The following is a 24469-nucleotide window of genomic DNA, read 5'->3' as shown; positions in this document are numbered from 1 at the left end:
ATATTCTTGCTTCTGTCATAGATTAATTGACCATACGTGTGTAAGTTTATTTCTGAGCTTTCTATCCTGTTCCATTGAGCTATATTTCTGTCTTTGTGCCCGTACCATTCTGTTTTGATTACTGTAGCTTGGTAGTATAGTTTGAAGTAAGGGAGCCTGATTCCTCCAGCTCCATCTTTCCTTTCAGGATTGCTTTGGCTATTTAGAGTCTTTTGTGTTTCCATACAAGTTCTGAAATTTTTTGTTCTAGTTCTGTGAAGAATGCCATTGGTAATTTGATAGGGATTGCATTGAATCTGTAGATTGCCTTGGGTAGTATATTCATTTTGACAACATTGATTCTTTCAATCCAAGAACATGGTCTGTCTTTCCATCTGTTTGTGTCATCTTTGATTTCCTTCATCAGTGTCTTACAGTTTTCAGAGTACAGGTCTTTTGCCTCCTTAGGTAGGTTTTTTCCCTCGGTATTTTATTCTTTTTGATGTGATGGTAAATGGGATTGTTTCCTTAATTTCTCTTTCAGATTTTCATTGTTAGTGTATAGAAATGCAAGATATTTCTGTGTATTAATTTTTTATCTTGCAACCTTACTGAGTTCCTTGATAAGCTCTAGTAGTTTTCTGGTAGCATCTTTAGGATTTTCTATGTATAGTATCATGTCATCTGCAAAAAGTGACAGTTTTACTTCTTCTTTTCCAATTTGGATTCCTTTCATTTCTTCTGCTTCTCTGATTCCTATGGCTAGGACTTCCAAAACTATGTTGAATAAAAGTGGCGAGAGTGGACATTCTTGTCTTCTTCCTGATCTTGGAGGAAATGCTTTCAGCTTTTCACCACTGAGTATGATGTTAGCTGTGTGTTTGTCATATAAGGCCTTTATTAGGTTGAGGTATGTTCCCTCCATGCCCACTTTCTAGAGAGTTTTTATCATAAATGGGTGGTGCTGGATTTTGTCAAAAGCTTTTTCTGCATCTATTGAGATGATCATATGGTTTTTACTCTTCAGTTTGTTAATGTGGTGTATCACACTGATTGATTTGCGGATACTGAATAATCCCGGCATCCCTGGGATAAATCCCACTTGATCATGGTGTATGATCCTTTTAATGTATTGTTAAATTCGATTTGCTAGTATTTTGTTGAGGATTTTTGCATCTATGTTCATCAGTGATTCTGACTTTTAATTTTCTTTTTTTGTCTGATTTTGGTATCAGGGTGATGGTGGCCTCATAGCATGAGTCTGGGAGTGTCACTTCCTTTGCAATTTTTTGGAATAGTTTCAGATGTATAGGTGTTAACTGGTCTCTAAATGTTTGATAGAATTCACCTGCCATGCCATCTGGCCTGGGCTTTTGTTTGTTGCAAGTTTTTAAATCACAGTTTCAATTTCAGTACTTGTGATTAGTCTGTTCATATTTTTTGCTTCTTCCTGGTTCAGTCTTAGAAGTTATACCTTTCTAAGAATTTGTTTATTTCTTTTAGATTGTCCATTTTCTTGGCATATAACTGCTTATAGCAGTCTCTTGTGATCTTTTATATATCTATGTTGTCAGTTGTAACTTCTCCTTTTTCATTTCTAATTTTATTGATTTGAGCCCTTTCCTTTTTTTCTTAATGAGTCTCGCTAACGGTTTATCAATTTTGTTTATCTTTTCAAAGAACCAGCTTTTCGTTTCATTGATCTTTTCTACTGTTTTCTTCATCTCTATTTCATTTATTTCTTTTGTGATCTTTATGATTTCTTTCCTTCTACTAACTTTGGGGTTTGTTCTTCTTTCTCTAGTTTCTTTAGTTATAAGGTTAGGTTTTTTATTTGAGATTTTTTCTGTTTCGCAAGGTAAGATTGTATTGCTATAAACTTCCCTCTTAGAACTGCTTAAGGTAATTATTGATATGTATTTCTGCTTGTCATTTTGTTCATTGTTTAGGATTTGTTTTTGTAGGTGTTCTTTCTTCCCTTCCTCTTTTGTTCTTTTCTCTTTTGATTTGATGACTGTCTTTAGTGTTGTTTGGATTGTATTTTCTTTTTTTCTCTGTATCTATTGTAGATTTTTGGTTTGCAGTTACCATGATGTTTTGATATAGCAGCCTATATATATATATATATATATATATATATATATATATATATATATATATATATATAGTTGTTTTAACACATTTTTTACCAGAGACGTATTACAGCCACAGGTGTTAGTTTCTGCAAAAAACCCCCGGTCAATAATGTGTTAAGTTGCTGTTCTCTTAATTTCAAATGTATTTCCAATATCCTGCATTTGTACTCTCCTCTTCTCATGATTGCTGGTTTTGATATATTTGTGTATGGATGATATCCTAGCTTTACTGTATGTTTCTCTTTACCTGTTAGCTTCTCTTGTTTCTAGTTACAGGCTTTTCTTTTCCACTTAGAGGAGTTTCTTTAGCATTTGTTGTAAAGCTGCTTTGGTGGTGCTGAATTCTCTTAACATTTTCGTGTCTGTAAAGTTTTTGATTTCTCTGTTGTATCTGAATGAGAACCTTGCTGGGTAGGCTATTCTTAGTTGTAGGTTTTTCCCTTTCATCACTTTAAATATATTGTTCCACTCCTTTCTGGTCCACAGAGTTTCTGCTGAAAAATCAGCTGATAAACTTATGGGAATCCCCTTGTATGTTATTTGTTGATTTTCTCTTGTTGCTTTTACTATCTTCTCTTTGTCTTTAATTTTTGTCAATTTGAATAATATGTGTCTCAGCATGTTCCTCCTTGGGTTTGTCCTGTATGTGACTTTATGCACTTCCTGAACTTGAGTGAGTGTTTCCTTTCTCATGTTAGGGAAGTTTTCAGCTATTGTCTCTTCAAATATTTTCTCAGGCCCTTTCTCTCTCTCTCTTCTCCTTCTGGGACCCCTATAATACAAATGTTGGTCAGTTTCATGTTGTTCCAGAGACGTCTTAAACTGTCCTCATTTCTTTTCATTCTTTTTTCTTTATTCTATTCTGCAGCAGTGATTTCTACCATTCTGTCTTCCAGCTAACTTATTTGTTCTTCTGCCTCTCATTTATTCTGCTATTGATTCTTTCTAGTGTATTTTTCATTTCAGTTATTGTATTTTTCATCTGTTTGTTCCTTAAATCTTCTAGCTCCGAAAAGCCATTTTTGTCACATGCAGAATTTCTTTCTGGACTTAAGTCTATCTCACAACATAAGATGTACAGTGGCCAATACATGTATGAAAAGTGGATCAGATTCACTAATGCTTTCAAAGTTCAAATTTTAAGATTAAAAGATATTTTTTTATAAAATTTAATAGTTTTATTCTTGCAATGTCTGACACTGTGCAGGGGTTACAAGAGTATGCCTAGAAATGAATAAGCTAAAAGTTTAACATAATTTCAGGGAAAAATGGATAGATTCACTTCATAGTGGGAGATTTTTAGTATATCCCCTCTCAGTAATTGATAGATTCAGGCAAACCCCAGATTAATAAGATTTGCAAAACACCATTAAGAAACTTGAACTAAGTAGACATACATAGCACTTCCACTGTTTGAGATATACAGGTTTTTCAAGTCCGTGTGAAATTAAAAAACAAAACAAAAGAAAACTGACCATGTGCTACATAGCAAAGCATCTCAACAAAAAAAGACATTTTGGGACTTCCCTGGTGGCACAGTGGTTGAGAATCTGCCTGCCAATGCAAGGGACACAGGTTTGATCCCTGGTCTGGGAAGATCCCACGTGCCGTGGAGCAAGTAAGCCCGTGCATCACAGCTACTGAGACTGCACTCTAGAGCCCTTGAGCCACAACTACTGAGCCCGTGCACCACAATTACTGAAGTCCAAGTACCTAAAGCCCATGCTCCACAACAAGAGAAGCCACCACAATGAGAAGCCCACACACCGCAAGAAAGAATAGACCCCGCTCGCCACAACTAGAGAAAGCCTGCACATAGCAACAAAGACCCAACGCAGCCAAAAAAAGATATTTTTCTTTTTTAATTGAAGTATAGTTGATTTACAATATTATTTTAGTTTCAGGTGTAAAACATAGTGATTCAATATTTTTATAGATTATAATCCACTTAAAGTTATTATAAAATAATGGCTATATTTCCCTGTACTGTACAATATATCCTTTTTAAATTTTATTTTATACATATTAGTTTGTATCTTTTAATCCCATACCCCTATCTTACCCCCACTCTCTCCATGGGTAACCACTAGTTTGTTCTCTGTATATGTGAGTCTGTTTCTGTTTTGTTATACATATGTTTTGTTTTATCTTTTAGATTTTATATTACACATATAAGGGATAAGATACAGTATTTGTCTTATTCTCTCTGACTTATTTCACTAAGCATAATACCCTCTAGGTCCATCCATGTTGTTGCAAATGGCAAAATTTTGTTCTTTTTATGGCTGAGTAATATTTCATTGTGTATATATATATGTGTGTGTGTGTGTATAAATACCACATCTTCTTTATTCATTTATCTGTTGATGGACACTTAGGTTACTTCCATATCTTGGCTATTGTAAATAATGCTGCTTTGAACTTTGGGGTGCATGCATCTTTTCAATTTAGTGTTTTTGTTCTCTTTGGGTATATACCCTGGAATGGGATTGCTGGATCATATGGTAATTCTATTTTTAGTTTTTTTAAGGAAGCTTGGCTGCACCAATCCACATTCCCACAAACAGTGTACTATGGTTCCCTTTTCTCCACATCCTTGCCAACATTTGTTATTTGTAGACTTTTTGATGATAGCCATTTTGACAGGTGTGAGGTGATATTTCATTGTGGTTTTGATTTGCATTTCTCTGATGATTAACGATGTTAAACATTTTTTCATGCACCAGTTGGCCATCTGTATATCTTCTTTGGCAAGGGTCTATTCCAGTCTTCTGCCCATTTTTAACCAGGTTATTTAGGTATTTTTGGATATTGAGTTTTATGAGCTGTTTATATAGTTTGAATATTAACCCCTTATTAGTCATATCGTTTGCAAATATTTTCTCCCAATCAGGAGGTTGTCTTTTCATTTTGTCGTTAGTTTCCTTTGCTGTGCAAAGCTTTTAAGTTTAATTAGGTCCCATTTATTTTTGCTTTTGCTTCTTTTTTCTTAGGAGACAGATCCAAAAAATATTACTACAATTTATGTCAAAGAGTGTTCTGCCTATGATCTCCTCTTGGAGTTTTATGGTTTCAGGTCTTACATTTCTGTCTTTAATCCATTTCGGGTTTATTTTTGTATGTGGTATTAGGAAATGTTCTAATCTCATTCATTTACACATAGCTGTCCAGTTTTCCCAGCCCCACTTATCGAAGAGTCTATCTTTTCTCTATTATGTATTCTTGCCTCCTTTGTCATAATTGACCATAAGTGCATGGGTTTATTTCTGTCTCTTTATTCTTTTCTACTGATCTATGTGCCTGTTTTCGTGCCAGTATCATGGTGTTTTGTTTTTATAAATTTATTTTATTTATTTATTTTTGGCTGTGCTGGGTCTCTGCCGCTGCACGCGGGCTCTCTGGCTGCAGCGAGCGGGGGCCACTCTTTGCTGTGGTGCGTGGGCTTCTCATTGCGGTGGCTTCTCTTTGTTGCGGAGCATGGGCTCCAGGCATGCGGGCTTCAGTAGCTGTGGCGCGTGGGCTCTAGAGCGCAGGCTCAGCAGTTGTGGCACACACGGGCCCAGTTGCTCCACGGCATGTGGGATCCTCCCATTCCAGGGCTCAAACCCGCATCCCTGCACTGGCAGGCAGACTCCCAACCACTGCGCCACCAGGGAAGCCCTATCATGGTGTTTTGATTACTGTACCTTTGTAGCATAATCTGAAGTCAGGGAATGTGAAACCTCCAGCTTTGTTCTCTTTTCTCAAGACTACTTTGGCAATTTCGGGTCTTTGTGGTTCCATGTGAATTTGAGGGTTATTTGTTCTAGTTCTGTGAAAAATGTCATGAGTATTTTGATAGGGAAAGAGATATTTTTTCATTTATCTGCTTGGTAGTAGCTAAAATAATTGTCAACATCCAGTACTGGTGAGGATATAAAGGGAAACAAATGTGTGCATACATTTTTGAAGAAACATAAATTGACATATGTTTTTGTAGAGGAATTTTTCCTGCAAAACACTTAGAACAGGGTCTAGCACAAAGAAACTACTATATAAGGTTTTGCTCTCATTATCATCCTTATTTGCTAATGACTGTTAAATTAAAAGTGTGCCTATTCCTTACCTAGAAAGTCTAAAATTTCTCTTATTGTGAAACTTGTACAGATAGATACGTAATTACATAGGTATACCTATATCAGTCACATAAGACTGCTCAATGTGGCGTTTTTTATACTAAGGAAAAAACGGAAAAATCCTAGGTGCACATAAAGAAGGGATTACAATACTATACATCCCTATTAAAAAAGAGCTAGTGCACATTTTAGTAACAAAGAATGATATCCAAATATATTATTAAGTAAAAATGTTTTTACTTATTATACAATGTGTGTGAGTGTGTATGAACCATTTCTGAAAACAAAATGTATATAGTTGCAGATGCATAGACGAACTTGGAAGAATTATACTAAAATGTAAGCATTATCTTTGGGAGTTTGGATTATAGGAACCTTTCACTTTCTGTGGTGCAAATTGTTATTTGAATTTTTACAATGAATTTGTTATTTTTCAGATAATGATTATTTATTGAGAAGACAATATAATGTAAAAACAATGTTAATATGAAACCACTCATAATCTCACCACCCTAATGCAACTATGTTAATTTCTGCGTATATTATATATATTTTTAATATTTATGTATCTATTTAGTTACACTGGGTCTTAGTTGTGGCAGGCAGGCTCCTTAGTTGCGGCTCACCAGCTCCTTAGTTGCAGCACATGGGCTCCTTAGTTGTGACAGGAGGGCTCCTTAGTTGTGGCTCCAGGTCTCCTTACTTGCAACTTGCTGGCTCCTTAGTTGTGGTACATGGGCTCCTTAGTTGCAGCAGGTGGGCTCCTTAATTGCAGCTTACCACTTTGGTTTCAGTTTTTTAAAAAATTACAGACATTTCTTTCCTTTCCAACACATTCTCTTCCTTTTCCTGTCTATCTATGCACATGTCTGAATGTACTCTAGAGGACTTATATACTTTGCTATTCCTTGAAACAGTTTGTATGTGGTAGATTTTTCTAAATTTCTTTAATAACGATAGGTTTGTTCAGTTTCTATTTCGTCATTCAGTTTTGGTAATTCATATTTGTCTTTTTCTTCATTCAGTTTTGGTAATTCATATTTGTCTTGAAAATTATTAGTTTAATTCACATTTTCAAAATACTAGCATAATTTGTCCATATAAATCTCTACAATGTCTGTAGTTATGGCACATTTTTATTCCTAACACTGATTATTCATGCCCTTTCTCTCTTTTTCTTAACCAATATTTCTAGAATTTGATACATTTCATTAGGCTTCAGTGAACCAGCTTTTGGTCTTGGTGAGACATAATAAATGTGGTGACTAAGAATGACATCTTCAGAGTCAGACTACTCTCATTCAAATCCCAGCTCCATCACTTACCAGCTGGGTGGCCTAGGGAAATTTACTTAACCTCTTATTCTCTCTGTGTATGTTTTCTCATTTTTAAAATAGAGATAATAATTAGGATTATTGAGAGGATTAAATGCAATAAATATATATAAAGTACCTAAAGCAATTCCTGACACTAGGAAGTATTCAAATATTAGCTATTATTTTAATTTTTATTGTTATTTTCTTTTTCCTTTTTTTACTCTTTCATTAATGTATGCTCTTTAAAAAAATATTTCCTTCTTTGACTTGCTTTGAGTTTGCTGTGTTGTTCTTATAATTGGATGCTTAGTTCATCTATATCGAATTTATCTTTTGTATGCATTTAAGAGTATAAATAGCTTTCTAGGTATCACTGCATCTAGTAAATGACTAACACTTCCATGGTAGTTAAATTCTAAAAATTTTTGTAATTTCAGTTCTTAGACAATAAGTCATTTATAAGAATGTTTTGTGCGTTTTCGGTCGGAGCGCAGGGAGAGGACTGGGGTTGGCAGCTTGAACATAGCCTGAAGGGGTTAGTGAACCACGGCTAGCCGGGAGGGAGTGTGGGGAAAAGTCTGCACCTGCCGTAGAGGCAAGAGACTTTTTCTTGCCTCTTTGTTTCCTGGTGCGCGAGGAGAGGGGTTTAAGAGCGCTGCTTAAAGGAACTCCAGAGACGGGCGCAAGCCGCGGCTAAAAGCGTGAACCCCAGAGACGGGCGTGACCGCGGCTAAAAGCGCGGACCCCAGAGACGGGCGCGAGCCGCGGCTAAAACCACGGACCCCAGGGACGGGGGGGAGACGCTAAGGCTGCTGCTGCCGCCGCCAAGGGCCCTGTGTGCGAGCACAGGTCACTATCTACACCCCTCTTCCGCGAAGCCTGTGCAGCCCGCCGCTGGCAGGTTCCTGGGATCCAGGGACAACTCCCCCGGAAGAACGCAGGGCGCGCCTCAGGCTGGTGCAACGTCACGTCAGCCTCTGCCGCTGCAGGCCTGCCCCGCACGCAGTCCCCCTCCCTCCCCGCCGGCCTGAGTGTGCCAGAGCCCCCGAATCAGCGGGTCCTTTAACCCCGTCCTGTCTGAGCAAAAAACAGACGCCCTCCAGCGACCTACACGCAGAGGCAGGGCCAAATCCAAAGCTGAGCCCCTGTGAGCTGTGAGAACAAAGAAGAGAAAGGGAAATCTCTCCCAGCAGCCTCAGAAACAGCGGATTAAAGCTCCACAATCAACTTGATGTACCATGCATCTGTGGAATACATGAATAGAAAACGAGTCATCCCCAATTGAGGAGGTGGGCTTCGAGAGCAAGATCTATGATTTTTTCCCCTTTTCCTCTTTTTGTGAATGTGTATGTGTATGCTTCTGTGTGAGATCTTGTCTGTATAGTTTTGCTTACACCATTTGTCCTAGGGCTCTATCCGTCCATGGTTTTTTTAAAAAAATTTTTTCTTAATAATTAATTTTAATAACTTTATTAAACTTTACCTTCTTTCTTTCTTTCTTTCTTTCTTTCCTTCCTTCCTTCCTTCCTTCCTTCCTTCCTTCCTTCCTTCCTTCCCTCCTTTAGACAACGAATCATTCCAAATTGAGGACGTGGTCTCTGAGAGCAAGATTTATGATTTTTTCCCCTTTACCTCTTTTTGTGAGGGTGTATGTATTTGCTTCTGTGTAAGATTTTATCTGTATAGCTTTGCTTCCAACATTTGTCCTAAGGTTCTATCCGTCCTTTTTTTTTTTCTTTTTCTAAATAAGTATTTTTTAATTCAATAACTTTATTATACTTTATTTTATTTTACTGTATCTTCTTTCTGTCTTTTTTCCTTCTTTCCCTCCTTCCTTCCTTCTTGCCTTCTTTCCTTCTTTGCTTCTTTCTTTCTTTCTTCCTTCCTTCCTTCCTTCCCTCCTTTCTTTCTTTCTTTCTTTCTTCATACTTCTACTAATTCTCTCTACTTTTTCTCCCTTTTATTCTGAGCCTGTGGATGAAAGGCTCTTGGTACTCCAGCCAAGAGTCAGGGCTCTGCCTCTGAGGTAGGAGAGCCAACTTCAGGACACTGGTCAACAAGAGACCTCCCAGCTCCACATAATATCAAATGGTGAAAATCTCCCAGAGACCTCCATCTTAACACCAGCACCCAGCTTCACTCAACGACCAGCAACCTACAGTGCTGGATAACCTATGCCAAACAACTAGCAAAACAGGAACAAAAACCCACCTATTAGCAGAGAGGCTGCCTAAAAGCATAATAAGGCCACAGACACCCCACAACACACCACCAGATGTGAACCTGCCCACTAGAGAGACAAGATCCAGCCTCATCCACCACAACACAGGCACTAGTCCCCTCCACAAGGAAGCCTACACAACCCACTGATCCAACCTTAGTCACTGGAGACAGACATCAAAAACAGCGGGAACTACGAACCTGCAGCCTGCAAAAAGGAGACCCCAAACACAGTAAGATAACCAAAATGAGAAGACAGAAAAACACACAGCAGATAAAGGAGCAAGATAAAAACCCACCAGACCTAACAAATGAAGAGGAAATAGGCAGTCTACCTGAAAAAGAATTTAGAATAATGATAGTAAGGATGATCCGAAATCTTGGAAGTAGAATGGACAAAATGCAAGAAACAGTTAACAAGGACCTAGAAGAAATAAAGATGAAACAAGCAACGATGAACAACACAATAAATGAAATTAAAAGTACTCTAGATGGGATCAATAGCAGAATAACTGAGGCAGAAGAATGGATAAGTGACCTGGAAGATAAAATAGTGGAAATAACTACTGCAGAGCAGAATAAAGAAAAAAGAATGAAAAGAACTGAGGACAGACTCAGAGACCTCTGGGACAACATTAAATGCACCAACATTCGAATTATAGGGGTTCCAGGAGAAGAAGAGAAAAAGAAAGGGACTGAGAAAATATTTGAAGAGATTATAGTTGAAAACTTCCCTAATATGGGAAAGGAAATAGTTAATCAAGTCCAGGAAGCACAGAGAGTCCCATACAGGATAAATCCAAGGAGAAATACACCAAGACACATATTAATCAAACTGTCAAAAATTAAATACAAAGAAAGCATATTAAAAGCAGCAAGGGAAAAACAACAAATAACACACAAGGGAATCCCTATAAGGTTAACAGCTGATCTCTCAGCAGAAACCCTACAAGCCAGAAGGGAGTGGCAGGACATACTGAAAGTGATGAAGGAGAAAAACCTGCAACCAAGACTACTCTACCCAGCAAGGATCTCATTCAGATTTGATGGAGAAATTAAAACCTGTACAGACAAGCAAAAGCTGAGAGAGTTCAGCACCACTGAACCAGCTTTACAACAAATGCTAAAGGAACTTCTCTAGACAAGAAACACAAGAGAAGGAAACGACCTATAGTAACAAACCCAAAACAATGTAGAAAATGGGAATAGGAACATACATATCGATAATTACCTTAAATGTAAATGGGCTAAATGCTCCCACCAAAAGACACAGATTGGCTGAATGGATACAAAAACAAGACCCTTATATATGCTGTCTACAAGAGACCACTTCAGACCTAGAGACACATACAGACTGAAAGTAAGGGGATGGAAAAAGATATTCCATGCAAATGGAAATCAAAAGAAAGCTGGAGTAGCAATTCTCATATCAGACAAAATAGACTTTAAAATAAGGACTATTAGAAGAGACAAAGAAGGACACTACATAATGATCAAGGGATCGATCCAAGAGGAAGATATAACAATTGTACATATTTATGCACCCAACATAGGAGCACCTCAACACATAAGGCAAATACTAACAGCCATAAAAGGGGAAATCGACAGTAACACATTCATAGTAGGGGACTTTAACACCCCACTTTCACCCATGGACAGATCATCCAAAATGAAAATAAATAAGGAAACACAAGCTTTAAATGATACATTAAAGAAGATGGACTTAATTGATATTTATAGGACACTCCATTCAAAAACAACAGAATACACATTTTTCTCAAGTGCTCATGGAACATTCTCCAGGATAGATCATATCTTGGGTCACAAATCAAGCCTTGGTAAATTTAAGAAAATTGAAATTGTATCAAGTATCTTTTCCGACCACAATGCCATGAGACTAGATATCAATTACAGGAAAAGATCTGTAAAAAATACAAACACATGGAGGCTAAACAATACACTACTTAATAATGAAGTGACCCCTGAAGAAATCAAAGAGGAAATCAAAAAATACCTAGAAACAAATGACAATGGAGACACAACGACCCAAAACCTATGGGATGCAGCAGTTCTAAGGGGGAAGTTTATAGCAATACAAGCCCAAATTAAGAAACAGGAAACATCTCGAATAAACAACCTAACCGTGCACCTCAAGCAATTAGAGAAAGAAGAACAAAAAAACCCCAAAGCTAGCAGAAGGAAAGAAATCATAAAAATCAGATCAGAAATAAATGAAAAAGAAATGAAGGAAACAATAGCAAAGATCAATAAAACGAAAAGCTGGTTCTTTGAGAAGATAAACAAAATAGATAAACCGCTAGCCAGACTCATCAAGAAAAAAGGGAGAAGACTCAAATCAATAGAATTAGAAACGAAAAAGGAGAATTGAAACTGTGATTAAAAATCTTCCAACAAACAAAAGCCCAGGACCAGATGGCTTCACAGGCGAATTCTATCAAACATTTAGAGAAGAGCTAACACCTATCCTTCTGAAACTCTTCCAAAGTATAGCAGAGGGAGGAACACTCCCAAATTCCTTCTACGAGGCCACCATCACCTTGATACCAAAACCAGACAAGGATGTCACAAAGAAAGAAAAGAAAACTACAGGCCAATATCACTGATGAACGTAGATGCAAAATACTAGCAAACAGAATCCAACAGCACATTAAAAGGATCATACACCATGATCAAGTGGGGTTTATTCCAGGAATGCAAGGATTCTTCAATATATGCAAATCTATCAATATGATAAACCATATTAACAAATTGAAGGAGAAAAACCATATGATCATCTCAATAGATGCAGAGAAAGCTTTTGACAAAATTCAACACCCATTTATGATAAAAACCCTCCAGAAAGTAGGCATAATAAAGGCCATATATGACAAGCCCACAGCAAACATCATCCTCAATGGTGAAAAACTGAAAGCATTTCCACTAAGATCAGGAATAAGACAAGGTTGCCCACTCTCACCACTCTTATTCAACATAGTTTTGGAAGTTTTAGCCACAGCAATCAGAAAAGAAAAGGAAATAAAAGGAATCCAAATCGGAAAAGAAGAAGTAAAGCTGTCACTGTTTACAGATGACATGATACTATACACAGAGGATCCTAAAGATGCTACCAGAAAACTACTAGAGCTAATCAATGAATTTGGTAAAGTAGCAGGATACAAAATTAATGCACAGAAATCTCTGGCATTCCTATATACTAATGATGAAAAATCTGAAAGTGAAATCAAGAAAGCACTCCCATTTACCATTGCAACAAAAAGAATAAAATATCTAGGAATAAACCTACCTAAGGAGACGAAAGACCTGTATGCAGAAAATTATAAGACACTGATGAAAGAAATTAAAGATGATACAAATAGATGAAGAGATATACCATGTTCTTGGATGGGAAGAATCAACATTGTGAAAATGACTCTACTACCCAAAGCAATCTACAGATTCAATGCAATCCCCATCACACTACCACTGGCATTTTTCACAGAACTAGAACAAAAAATTTCGCAATTTGTATGGAAACACAAAAGACCCCGAATAGCCAAAGCAATCTTGAGAACGAAAAAAGGAGCTGGAGGAATCAGGCTTCCTGACTTCAGACTATACTACAAAGCTACAGTAATCAAGACAGTATGGTACTGGCACAAAAACAGAAAGAAAGATCAATGGAACAGGATAGAAAGCCCAGAGATAAACCCATGCACATATGGTCACCTTATCTTTGATAAAGGTGGCAGGAATGTACAGTGGAGAAAGGACAGCCTCTTTGATAAGTGGTGCTGGGAAAACTGGACAGATACATGTAAAAGTATGAGATTAGATCACTCCCTAACACCATACACAAAAATAAACTCAAAATGGATTAAAGACCTAAATGTAAGGCCAGAAACTATCAAATTCTTAGAGGAAAACATAGGTAGAACACTCTATGACATAAATCACAGCAAGATCCTTTCTGACCCACCTCCTAGAGTAATGGAAATAAAAACAAAAATAAACAAATGGGACCTAATGAAACTTCAAAGCTTTTGCACAGTAAAGGAAACCACAAACAAGACCAAAAGACAACCCTCAGAATGGGAGAAAATATTTGCAAACGAAGCAACTGACAAAGGATTAGTCTCCAGAATTTACAAGCAGCTCATGCAGCTCAATAACAAAAAAACAAACAACCCAATCCATAAATGGGCCGAAGACCTAAATAGACATTTCTCCAAAGAAGATATACAGACTGCCAACGAACACATGAAAGAATGCTCAACATCATTAATCATTAGAGAAATGCAAATCAAAACTACAATGAGATATCATCTCACACCAGTCAGAATGGCCATCATCAGAAAATCCAGAAACAATAAATGCTGGAGAGGGTGTGGAGAAAAGGGGACACTCTTGCACTGCTGGTGGGAATGTGAATTGGTTCAGCCACTATGGAGAACAGTATGGAGGTTCCTTATAAAACTACAAATAGAACTACCATATGACCCAGCAATCCCACTACTGGGCATATACCCTGAGAAAACCAAAATCCAAAAAGAGTCATGTACCAAAATGTTCATTGCAGCTCTATTTACAATAGCCTGGAGATGGAAACAACCTAAGTGCCCATCATCGGATGAATGGTTAAAGACGATGTGGCACATATATACAATGGAATATTACTCAGTCATAAAAAGAAACAAAATTGAGCTATTTGTAATGAGGTGGATAGACCTAGAGTCTGTCATACAGAGTTAAGTAAGTCAAAAAGAAAAAGACAAATACCATATGCTAACACATATATATGGAATTTAAGAAAAAAAAGAAAATGTCATGAAGAACCCTTATAAAGGGAATAGACAGGAATAAAGACACAGACCTACTGGAGAACGGACTTGAGGATATGGGGAGGGGTAAGGGTGAGCTGTGACAGGGCGAGAGAGAGTCATGGACATATACACAGTAACAAACATAAGGTAGATAGCTAGTGGGAAGCAGCCACATGGCACAGGGATATCGGCTCAGTGCTTTGTGACCGCGTGGAGGGGTGGGATAGGGATGGTGGGAGGGAGGAAGACGCAAGAGGGAAGAGATATGGGAACATATGTATATGTATAACTGATTCACTTTGTTATAAAGCAGAAACTAACACACCATTGTAAAGCAATTATACCCCAATAAAGATGTTTAAAATATATATGTATAAAAAAACGGAAGACTTGTCTTTAGCTTATTTTCCCTGCTTGCTTGCACTTTAATAAGTTGATAAATGACATTTAAACTCAATAATTATGATTAATTCTGTCCCACAATTTTTAACAGCACTGGTGATTGTGTGCACCTGCATGTGTGCACCTTTACAACCAGGAAAATAAAGTTCTTGATCAAAAAAAAAAAAAGAATGTTTTGTGGTTTCCAAATATTTGGAATTTAAGGAAAATCTTGGGCAGGCTTAAAACAATGACAACATATTTTCTGCTCATAAATCTCCAATTTGTGTAGGGCTCAGTAGGGATAGTTCATAGCTGTTCTAGGAACAGCTGGTGTCAGCTGGACTGACTTGGGGTCTAGCAGCTGGAATCATTTGAAGACTCACTTATTCACACCTGCCAGTTGTTGCTGGCTTTGGGCTGAGACTTCGGGGGTTGTCAGCTGGAAAAGCTACACATTTCCTTTCCAGGTGGCCTGGGCTTCCTCACAACATAGTGGCTGGGTTCCAAGAATAAGTGTCGAGAAAGGGAGAGTGGAAGGGAGAAAGGATACAGAGGAGTGAGGTCAAAACTTTATCTTTTTAATTACACAGGCTCAGAAATCATGTAGGATCACTTGTGCGGGTGTGTTTCTATGTGTATGTGACACTAAATTTTCATGTGTTTAAAGTAAAGTTTGCTAGGTTTTGACGTATGTGTACATCCTAAAATTACAACCACAACCACAATCAGGGTAATGAACATATTTATCACTCTAAAAAGTTTCCTCCTCCTCCTTTGTAATCCCTCTCCCACTCCTTCCCACCCTATCCATTCCCAGGTAACTACTGATCTGCTTTATGTCATTATCATTAGTTTGCTTTTTCTAGAAATTTGTATCAGTGGAATCATATAGTATGTCCTCTTTTTTGCATAGATTTTTGCACTAAACATAATTATTGTGAGAATCATCTATTATTGAAGGTTGTATCAATAGCTCATTCCTTTTTATTGCTGAGCAGTAATCTACTTTATGGATATACAGGAATTTGTTTATCTGCTCAACCTGAAGATGGACATTTGGGTTGTTTCCAGTTTTTGGCTTTTACAAATAAAGCTGCTATGAACATAACATACAAGTCTTTGAAAAGACAAATGTTTTCTTTTCTCCATAGTAAATATGTAGGAGTGAAATAGCTGGATTGTATGATAGGTATGTATTTAACTTTTTAAGCAACTGCCAAAATGTTTTCCAAAGTGGTTGTACTATTTTACATTCCTACCAGCAGTGTACATCTATATCAGTGCTTGTATCAGTTTTAATGGGGTGTATAGTGGTATCTTATTGTGGCTTAATTTTTTTTAAAAAATAAATTTTTTAAAATTTATTCTATTGAAGTATAGTTGATTTACAATGTTGTTTTAGTTTCTGGTATACAGCAAAGCGATTCAGCAGAAAAACCTGAGTGAACTTTTTGGCCAACCCAATGTGTATACTAGTTTGCATCTGGTAATCCCGAACTCCCAACCCATCCCTCTCCACCACCTCTCCCCCTTGGCAACCACAAGTCTGTTCTCTGTGTATATGAGTCTGTTTTTGTTTCATAGATAAGTTCATTTGTGTCATGTTTTAGATTCCACATATAAGTAATACCATATGGTATTTGTCTTTCTCTTTCTGACTTACCTCACTTACTATGATAATCTCTAGGTCCATCCATGTTGCTGCAAATGGCATTATTTCATTCTTTTTCATAGCTGAGTAGTATTCCATTGTGTGTATATGTGTGTGTGTGTGTATACACACCACATCTTTTTTACCCATTCATCTATCAATAGACATATAGGTGTTTCCATGCCTTGGCTATTGTAAATAGTGCTGCTGTGAACATAGGGGTGCTCGTATCTTTTTGAATTATGGTTTTGTCCAGATATATGCCCAGGAGTGGGATTGTTGGATCATATTCATTGTCACTTTAGTTTGCATTTCCTTAATGACTAATGATGTTGAGTATCTTTTCATGTCCTTATTTGCCATCATTATATTTTCTTCAGGTACAATGTCATTAAAATCTTTTTACCCATTTAAAAAATTGGATTATTTATTTTCTTATTAGACTTTTAGGAATTCTTTATATATTTTGAATACAAGTTCTTCATCATATACATGCCTTGCAAATATTTTCTCCCAGTCTGTGGATTGTATTTTTTCATTCTCTTAACAATGTAATTTGAAGAGCCAAAGATTTTAATTTTGAATACATGCATTTTATCCATTTTTTTCTGGATTCTCCTTTTGGTGTCATATTGAAATTTTTTGCCTAAACCAAGATCATAGTAACAAAGGTTTTCTTTCATATTTTCTTTTAGAAGTTTTATAGTTTTACATTTAGGCCCATGCTTCATTTTGAGTCAATTTTTGTATATGGTACATGGTATGTATCAAAGGTTTTTTTTTTTTGCATGTGGATATTGAATTATTCCAGCACGATTTGTTGAAAAGACTGTCTTTCCTCATATATTTGCACCTTTGTAAAAAAAAAAATCAGTTGTCCATATTGTGTGTGTCTATTTCTGGACTCTTTATTCTGATATGTTGATCTATTTGTTTATCTTTATGGCAACACCATATTGTCTTGATAATTGTAGCTTTATAATAAGTCTTGAAACCAGGAAATTTTAGTCCTACAACTTTGTTCTTCTCTTACAAAGTTGTTTTACGTATTCTAGGACTCTTCCATTTTCACGTGAATTTTAGAATTAGCTTCTCAATTTCTGTAATTATTATTGGGATTGCACTGAATCCATAGATCAATTTGGGTAAAATTGGCATCTTAACAATATTGAGTCTTCTCAATATTGAGACCCATGAACACAGTATCTCTCTCCATTTATTTAGATCTTTAATTTCTCTCAGAAATGCTTTATGGTTTTCAACATATAGGTCCTTCAAATATTTTGTCAGAATTATCTATAATTATTTAATTTTTTAATAATTATTTAATTTTCGGAAGCTATTATAAATGCTCTTGTTTATATGATTTTAACTTTTAATTGCTCATTGCTAGTACATAGAAATAAAACCGATTTTTGTATATTGTCCCTGTGTATTTAACCTTGCTAAACTCACTATTCTAGAGCTTTTTTGTAGATACCATCAGCTTTTCTACATAGACAATCACGTTATCTGTAAATAATGACAATTTCACCTCTTCCTTTCCAATCTGGATGGCTTTTATTTCTTTTTCATGACTTACTGCACCAATTAGAACCTTCAATACAACATTGACTAGAGGTGGTCAAAGTGGAAAACCTCTTGTTTCTGATGCTGGAGGGAAAATATTCAGTCCCTTACAATTATGTATGATTTCAGCTGTAAGCTTTTCCTAGATGTCCTTCATAAGGTTAACTTATATTTCTATTTTGCTGAGTTTTTATCAAGAATCACTGCTGAAATTTCTGCTGTTTTGAGATGGCTTTTATTTTTCAGTTTTTAATATAGTGAATTATATGGATTGATTTTTGAAAGTTTGTATTCCTTGGAAAACCCCACTTAATCATGATGTATTGTCCTTTTAATATAGGACATTTCTTAACCTCAGCAATAGTGGCACTTGGAGTTGGATGGTTCTTTGTCAGGGGCTGTCTTATGCATTGTAGGATGTTTAGCAGCATCTCTAGCTTCTACCCACTAGATGCTAGTATCACCATTCCCCAACAGTTGTGGCAACCAAAAATGTCTCCAGATTGCCAGATGTCTCCCTGGGTGACAAAATCATAGCTGGTTGAAAACCACTGTTATATATTATTAAATTTGATTTGGTAAAATTTTCTTTAGAAATTTTGTGTCTGTTCATAAGGGATATTTTTTTTTCTGGTAATGTCTTTGTTGGATTTTGTATCAGTAATTCTGGCCCTAAGGAATGAATTGGAAAGTATTTCTTCCTTTTTAATTATACAGAAGCATTTGTATCAAACTGACATTATTTCTTCCTTAAATAACTGGTAGAATTCACTAGTGAAGTCATCTGTCACTAGAGATCTGTGTGTAGGGTGTGGGGAGGGTTTTAACTACAACTCTTTTTTTTTAGAAGATTTATGGATATTCTGGTTATCTGTTTCTTCTTGAGTGAAATTTAGTAGTTTGTGCCTTTCAAGGAATTGATCCATTTCATCTAATTTATTGAGTTTGTGGACATAAAGTAGTTCACAGTGTTCCTTTCTATTCATTTAATGCTGTAAGGTCTGTAGTGCTGTCACCTCTTTCACTCTGGATATTAGTAATTTATATCTAGTATCTTTTTTTCTTGATAAACCTGGTTGAGTTTGATCAACATTATTTATCTCAAGCAGTCAATTTATGTTTCATTTATTTTCACTTTTTTTCTGTTGTCTTTCTTGTTTTGTGCTTTTGCTATTTTTTTCCTTCTGCTTACTTTAGTTTTAATTTGCTCTTCTTTCTCTAACTTCTTAAGGTACAGCTTAGTTCATTTAATTGAGACCTCCTTTTTCCCCCCAGTATAATCATTTAATGTTTCAAATTTCTCTCCAAGCTGTGCTTTAGTTGTATTCCACAGATTTTGATAAGTTGTGTTTTTATTTTCATTCAATTAGACGTATTTTCTGAAATCTTTTTGATTTCGTATTTGACCCATGGGTTTCTTAGAAGTGTGTTTAGTTCTCAACTACTTGAATATTATCTAGGTTCCATTTATAAATTTTAAATTATTTTTTTTTGATAGAGAACATATTCTGTGTAAGATCAGTCTCTTAAAATGTATTGTGGAACAAAACAAGATGACATAGACTTATCTATTTCTGCTTCTCCCCACTAAGTAAAACTATAAACCCTGGAAATAATGCAAAAGACAATCAAAGGAGAAATCTGAAAGATGGAAAGAGGAAGGTAATCTGGTTAGGGGCCCAAGGAAGCACTAGAAGAACAGCATATTCAGGGCATCTTGTAACCTCCTCCTTCAGAAGATGACAATTCAGGCCCAGCATGTCCTGACTCCAGCTTAGTTACAGAAGGCGTCTCAGATAGCTTATTCTTCTCCCAGATTGAAAGGGCTATCCAACAACAGCAGGCTAGTCAAGACAAGTGTTTCTCCCACAGTACACAAACACACACACACAAAATGGCAACTATGTGAGATTATGTGTTAATTAACTTGATTATGGTAATCATTTCACAATGTATATGTATATCAAAGCATCATGTTGTACACTTTTTATATGTGCAAGTTTTTTGCCAATTATACCTCATAAAGCTGAAAAAATTCACCTCTATGTATTGTGTTGCATTACATGTATTGGGGGAATAAGAAAAGAATTGGAGGACGGTTTCTAACAAAACAGATTTCAATTTTTACAATTTAAAACGTTCACATTCTTTTTTGTATTTTATTTGAGTTACATGGGTAATTAAGTATAGTGGCATAAGTAAATATAGTATTTAAGTTTAGATATTGCCTATGTCTTTTATTTTTCATAATCCCAACATTGAATATAGCTCAGCTTGATAGCAGAGGAGCTTTTTATTTTACTTTTTGGGGTGTCTGAGAACTATATGTATATGTTGTCCAGACATAGGACAGGGAGAAAGAAAGACTACCAGAGAAGAGCTGGGAAAGAAAGGTTTGGGTTCGGGGATGCAATTTTTGCTAGAAAAGTTGACTTTTAAAAAAGATTAATTAATTAATTTATTTATTTTGGCTGCATTGAGTCTTTGCTGCTCCACGCAAGCTTTCTCTAGTTGGGGCGGGCAGGGGCTACTCTTCATTGCAGTGCACAGGCTGCTCATTGCGGTGACTTCTCTTGTTGTGGTGCACAGACTTCAGTAGTTGTGGCACGCGGGCTCAGTAGTTGTGACTTGCAGCATCTAGAGAGCAGGCTTAGTAGTTGGGGCGCACGGGCTTAGTTGCTCCACGGCATGTGGGTTCTTCCTGGACCAGGGCTTGAACCCGTGTCCCCTGCATTGGCAGGCGGATTCTAACCATTGCACCACCAGGGAAGACCTGACATTTTTTTTTAAACTCTTGGTTGGTTAGTAACAAAGACCACACTCGAGCTCTAACAGTAAGTGAGTTGGTGTCAAAATCTAAAATGCCAGTTTCCAAGCAGAATTTTAAAACATATTTGGTCACAAGAAAGTGTTAGGAGTGATTTTTCCTGGAGAGTAGGATTAAAGGAACTTGAAGAGGGGGTAAGAAGAGGGATTTTACTTTTCATTTTCTACTAGTAGAGGAGCTTTTTAAATAAAATGCTTTAAATCTGTAAATGTACGTTTAGTCTTATTTATTCCCCATCAAGTTTGTTAGAAACTGATACATTCAAATTTTATTATATTTATTTAATATTTATAGTTAATATTTATTTACACTATTAACTTCTGTTTTATTTTCAGAACTGAAGGCAGAAGCTAGTCTAATGGACCAGATGAGTAGTTGTGATAGTTCATCAGATTCCAAAAGTTCATCATCTTCAAGCAGTAAGGATAGTTCTAGTGATTCAGAAGATGAAGAGTGCAGATCCTCTCCTTCTGATCCAGGGAATTATGTCTCAGAACATCCTACCATGTCTACCATGCCACAGTGCAGGATTCCTGAGATAGTGGCTGGTCATAATAAACATCATGACAGCAATGGCCTCCTGATGAATACTTTAAGTAAGTATACATAAGCATGTGTAATTGGAAAAGTAAGAATTTACAGTGGAGCCATACTGATTATGGTCTAAAATTTGCATACAGAGAAAGACTTCTTTTTTATTCATTTGACAGTATTACCCATTACCTTCTTTTTTTAATTTAATTTTTATACAGTAGGTTCTTATTACTTATCTGTTTTTTACATATCTGTATATATGTCAATCCCAATCTCCCAATTCATCCCACCAGCACCACCCCACCCCACTTCCTCCCCTCGGTGTCCATGTTTGTTCTCTAAATCTGTGTCTATTTCTGCCTTGCAAACCGGTTCATCTGTACCATTTTTCTAGATTCCACATATATGCATTAATATACGATATTTGTTTTTCTCTTTCTGACTTACTGCACTCTGTATGACAATCTCTAGTTCCATCCACGTCTCTACAAATGACCCAATTTCGTTCCTTTTTATGACTGAGTAATATTCTATTGTATATATGTACCACATCTTCTTTATCCATTCATCTGTCAGTGGGCATTTAGGTTGCTTCCATGACCTGGCTATTGTAAATAGTACTGCAATGAACATTGGGGTACATACGTCTTTTTGAATTATGGTTTTCTCTGGGTATATGCCCAGTAGTGGGATTGCTGGATCATATGGTTATTCTATTTTTAGTTTTTTAAGGAACCTCCATACTGTTCTCCGTAGTGGCTGTATCAATTTACATTCCCACCAACAGTGCAAGAGGGTTCCCTTTTCTCCACACCCTCTCCAGCATTTGCTGTTTGTAGATTTTCTGATGATGCCCATTCTAACCGGTGTGAGGTGATATCTCATTGTAGTTTTGATTTGCATTTCTCTGATAGTTAGTGATGTTGAGCAGCTTTTCATGTGCCTCTTGGCCATCTGTATGTCTTCTTTGGAGAAATGTCTATTTAGGTCTTCTGCACATTTTTTTTTATTGGATTGTTTGTTTTTTTAATATTGAGCTGCATGAGCTGTTTATGTATTTTGGAGATTAATCCTTTGTCCGTTGATTCGTTTGCAAATATTTTCTCCCATTCTGAGGGTTGTCTTTTCGTTTTGTTTATAGTTTCCTTTGCTGTGCAAAAGCTTTTAAGTTTCATTAGGTCCCATGTATTTATTTTTCTTTTTATTTCCATTACTTTAGGAGGTGGGTCAAAAAAGGTCTTGCTGTGATTTATATCAAAGAGTGTTCTGCCTGTGTTTTCCTCTAAGAGTTTTAGAGTGTCCAGTCTTACATTTAGGTCTTTAATCCATTTTGAGTTTATTTTTGTGTATAGTATTAGGGAGTGTTCTAATTTCATTCTTTTACATGCAGTTGCCCAGTTTTCCCAGCACCACTTATTGAAGAGACTGTCTTTTCTCTATTGTATAACCTTGCCTCCTTTGTCATAGATTAGTTGACCATAGGTGCATGGGTTTATCTCTGGGCTTTCTATCCTGTTCCATTGATCTATATTCCTGTTTTTGTGCCAGTACCATGTTGTCTTGATTACTGTAGTATAGTCTGAAGTCAGGGAGTCTGATTCCTCCAGCTCTGTTTTTTTCCCTCAAGACTGCTTTGGCTATTTGGGGTCTTTTGTGTCTCCATACAGATTTTAAGATTTTTTGTTCTAGTTCTGTAAAGAATGCCACTGGTAATTTGATAGGGATTGCACTGAATCTGTAGATTGCTTTGGGTAGTATAGTCATTTTCATAATATTGATTCTTCTAATCCAAGAATATGGTATATCTCTCCATCTGCTTGTGTCATCTTTGATTGCTTTCATCAGTGTCTTATAGTTTTCTGCGTACAGGTCTTTTACCCCCTTAGGTAGGTTTATTCCTATGTATTTTATTCTTTTTGATGCAGTGGTAAATGGGAGTGTTTCCTTAATTTCTCTTTCAGCTTTTTCATCATTAGTGTATAGGAATGCCAGAGATTTCTGTGCATTAATTTTGTATCCTGCAACTTTACCAAATTCATTGATTAGTTCTAGTAGTTTTCTGGTGGCATCTTTAAGATTCTCTATGTATAGTATCATGTCATCTGCAAACAGTGACAGTTTTACTTCTTCTTTTCCAGTTTGTGTTCCTTTTATTTCTTTTCCTTCTCTGATTGCAGTGGGTAGGACTTCCAAAACTATGTTGAATAATAGTGGTGAGAGTGAACATCCTTGTCTTGTTCCTATCTGAGAGGAAATGCTTTCAGTTTTTTCACCATTGAGAATGATGTTTGCTGTGGGTTTGTTGTCTGCGGCCTTTATTATGTTGAGGTACGTTCCCTCTATGCCCACTTTCTGGAGAGTTTTTATCATAAATGGGTGTTGAATTTTGTCAAAAGCTTTTTCTGCATCTACTGAGATGATCATATGGTTTTTATTATTCAATTTGTTAATATGGTGTATCACATTGATTGATTTGCATATATTGAAGAATCCTTGCATCCCTGGGATAAACCACACTTGATCATGGTGTATGATCCTTTTAATGTGTTGTTGGATTCTGTTTGCTAGTATTTTGTTGAGGATTATTGCGTCTATATTCATCAGTGATATTGGTCTGTAATTTTCTTTTTTTGTAGTATCTTTGCCTGTTTTTGGTGTCAGGGTGATGGTGGCCTCGTAGAATGAATTTGGGAGTGTTCCTTCCTCTGCAAATTTTTTGGAAGTTTGAGAAGGATGGGTGTTAGCTCTTCTCTAAATGTTTGATAGAATTCACCTGTGAAACCATCTGGTCCTGGACTTTTGTCTGTTGGAAGATTTTTAATCACAGTTTCAATTTCATTACTTGTGATTGGTCTGTTCATAGTTTCTGTTTCTTCCTAGTTCAGTCTAGGAAGGTTATACCTTTCTAGGAAGTTGTCC

General features: G+C 36.4%; 1 protein-coding gene across 1 annotated transcript in view; it reads left to right on the top strand.

Moving 5' to 3' along the window:
* Positions 1 to 24469, top strand: part of EAF2 (ELL associated factor 2) — a 63390-nt gene that overhangs the window by 26939 nt on the left and 11982 nt on the right. Inside the window, exon 5 of the mRNA XM_065876546.1 lies at positions 21352 to 21612. Within this exon, the coding sequence (XP_065732618.1) occupies positions 21352 to 21612 (261 nt within the window). The remainder of the gene's footprint in view (positions 1 to 21351; positions 21613 to 24469) is intronic.

The sequence above is a fragment of the Phocoena phocoena genome, chromosome 4, assembly GCF_963924675.1.
Source record: "Phocoena phocoena chromosome 4, mPhoPho1.1, whole genome shotgun sequence".
Lineage (NCBI taxonomy): Eukaryota > Metazoa > Chordata > Mammalia > Artiodactyla > Phocoenidae > Phocoena > Phocoena phocoena.
Note: the sequence above shows the minus strand (reverse complement) of the source record. Positions and strands in the feature narration are given on the sequence as shown.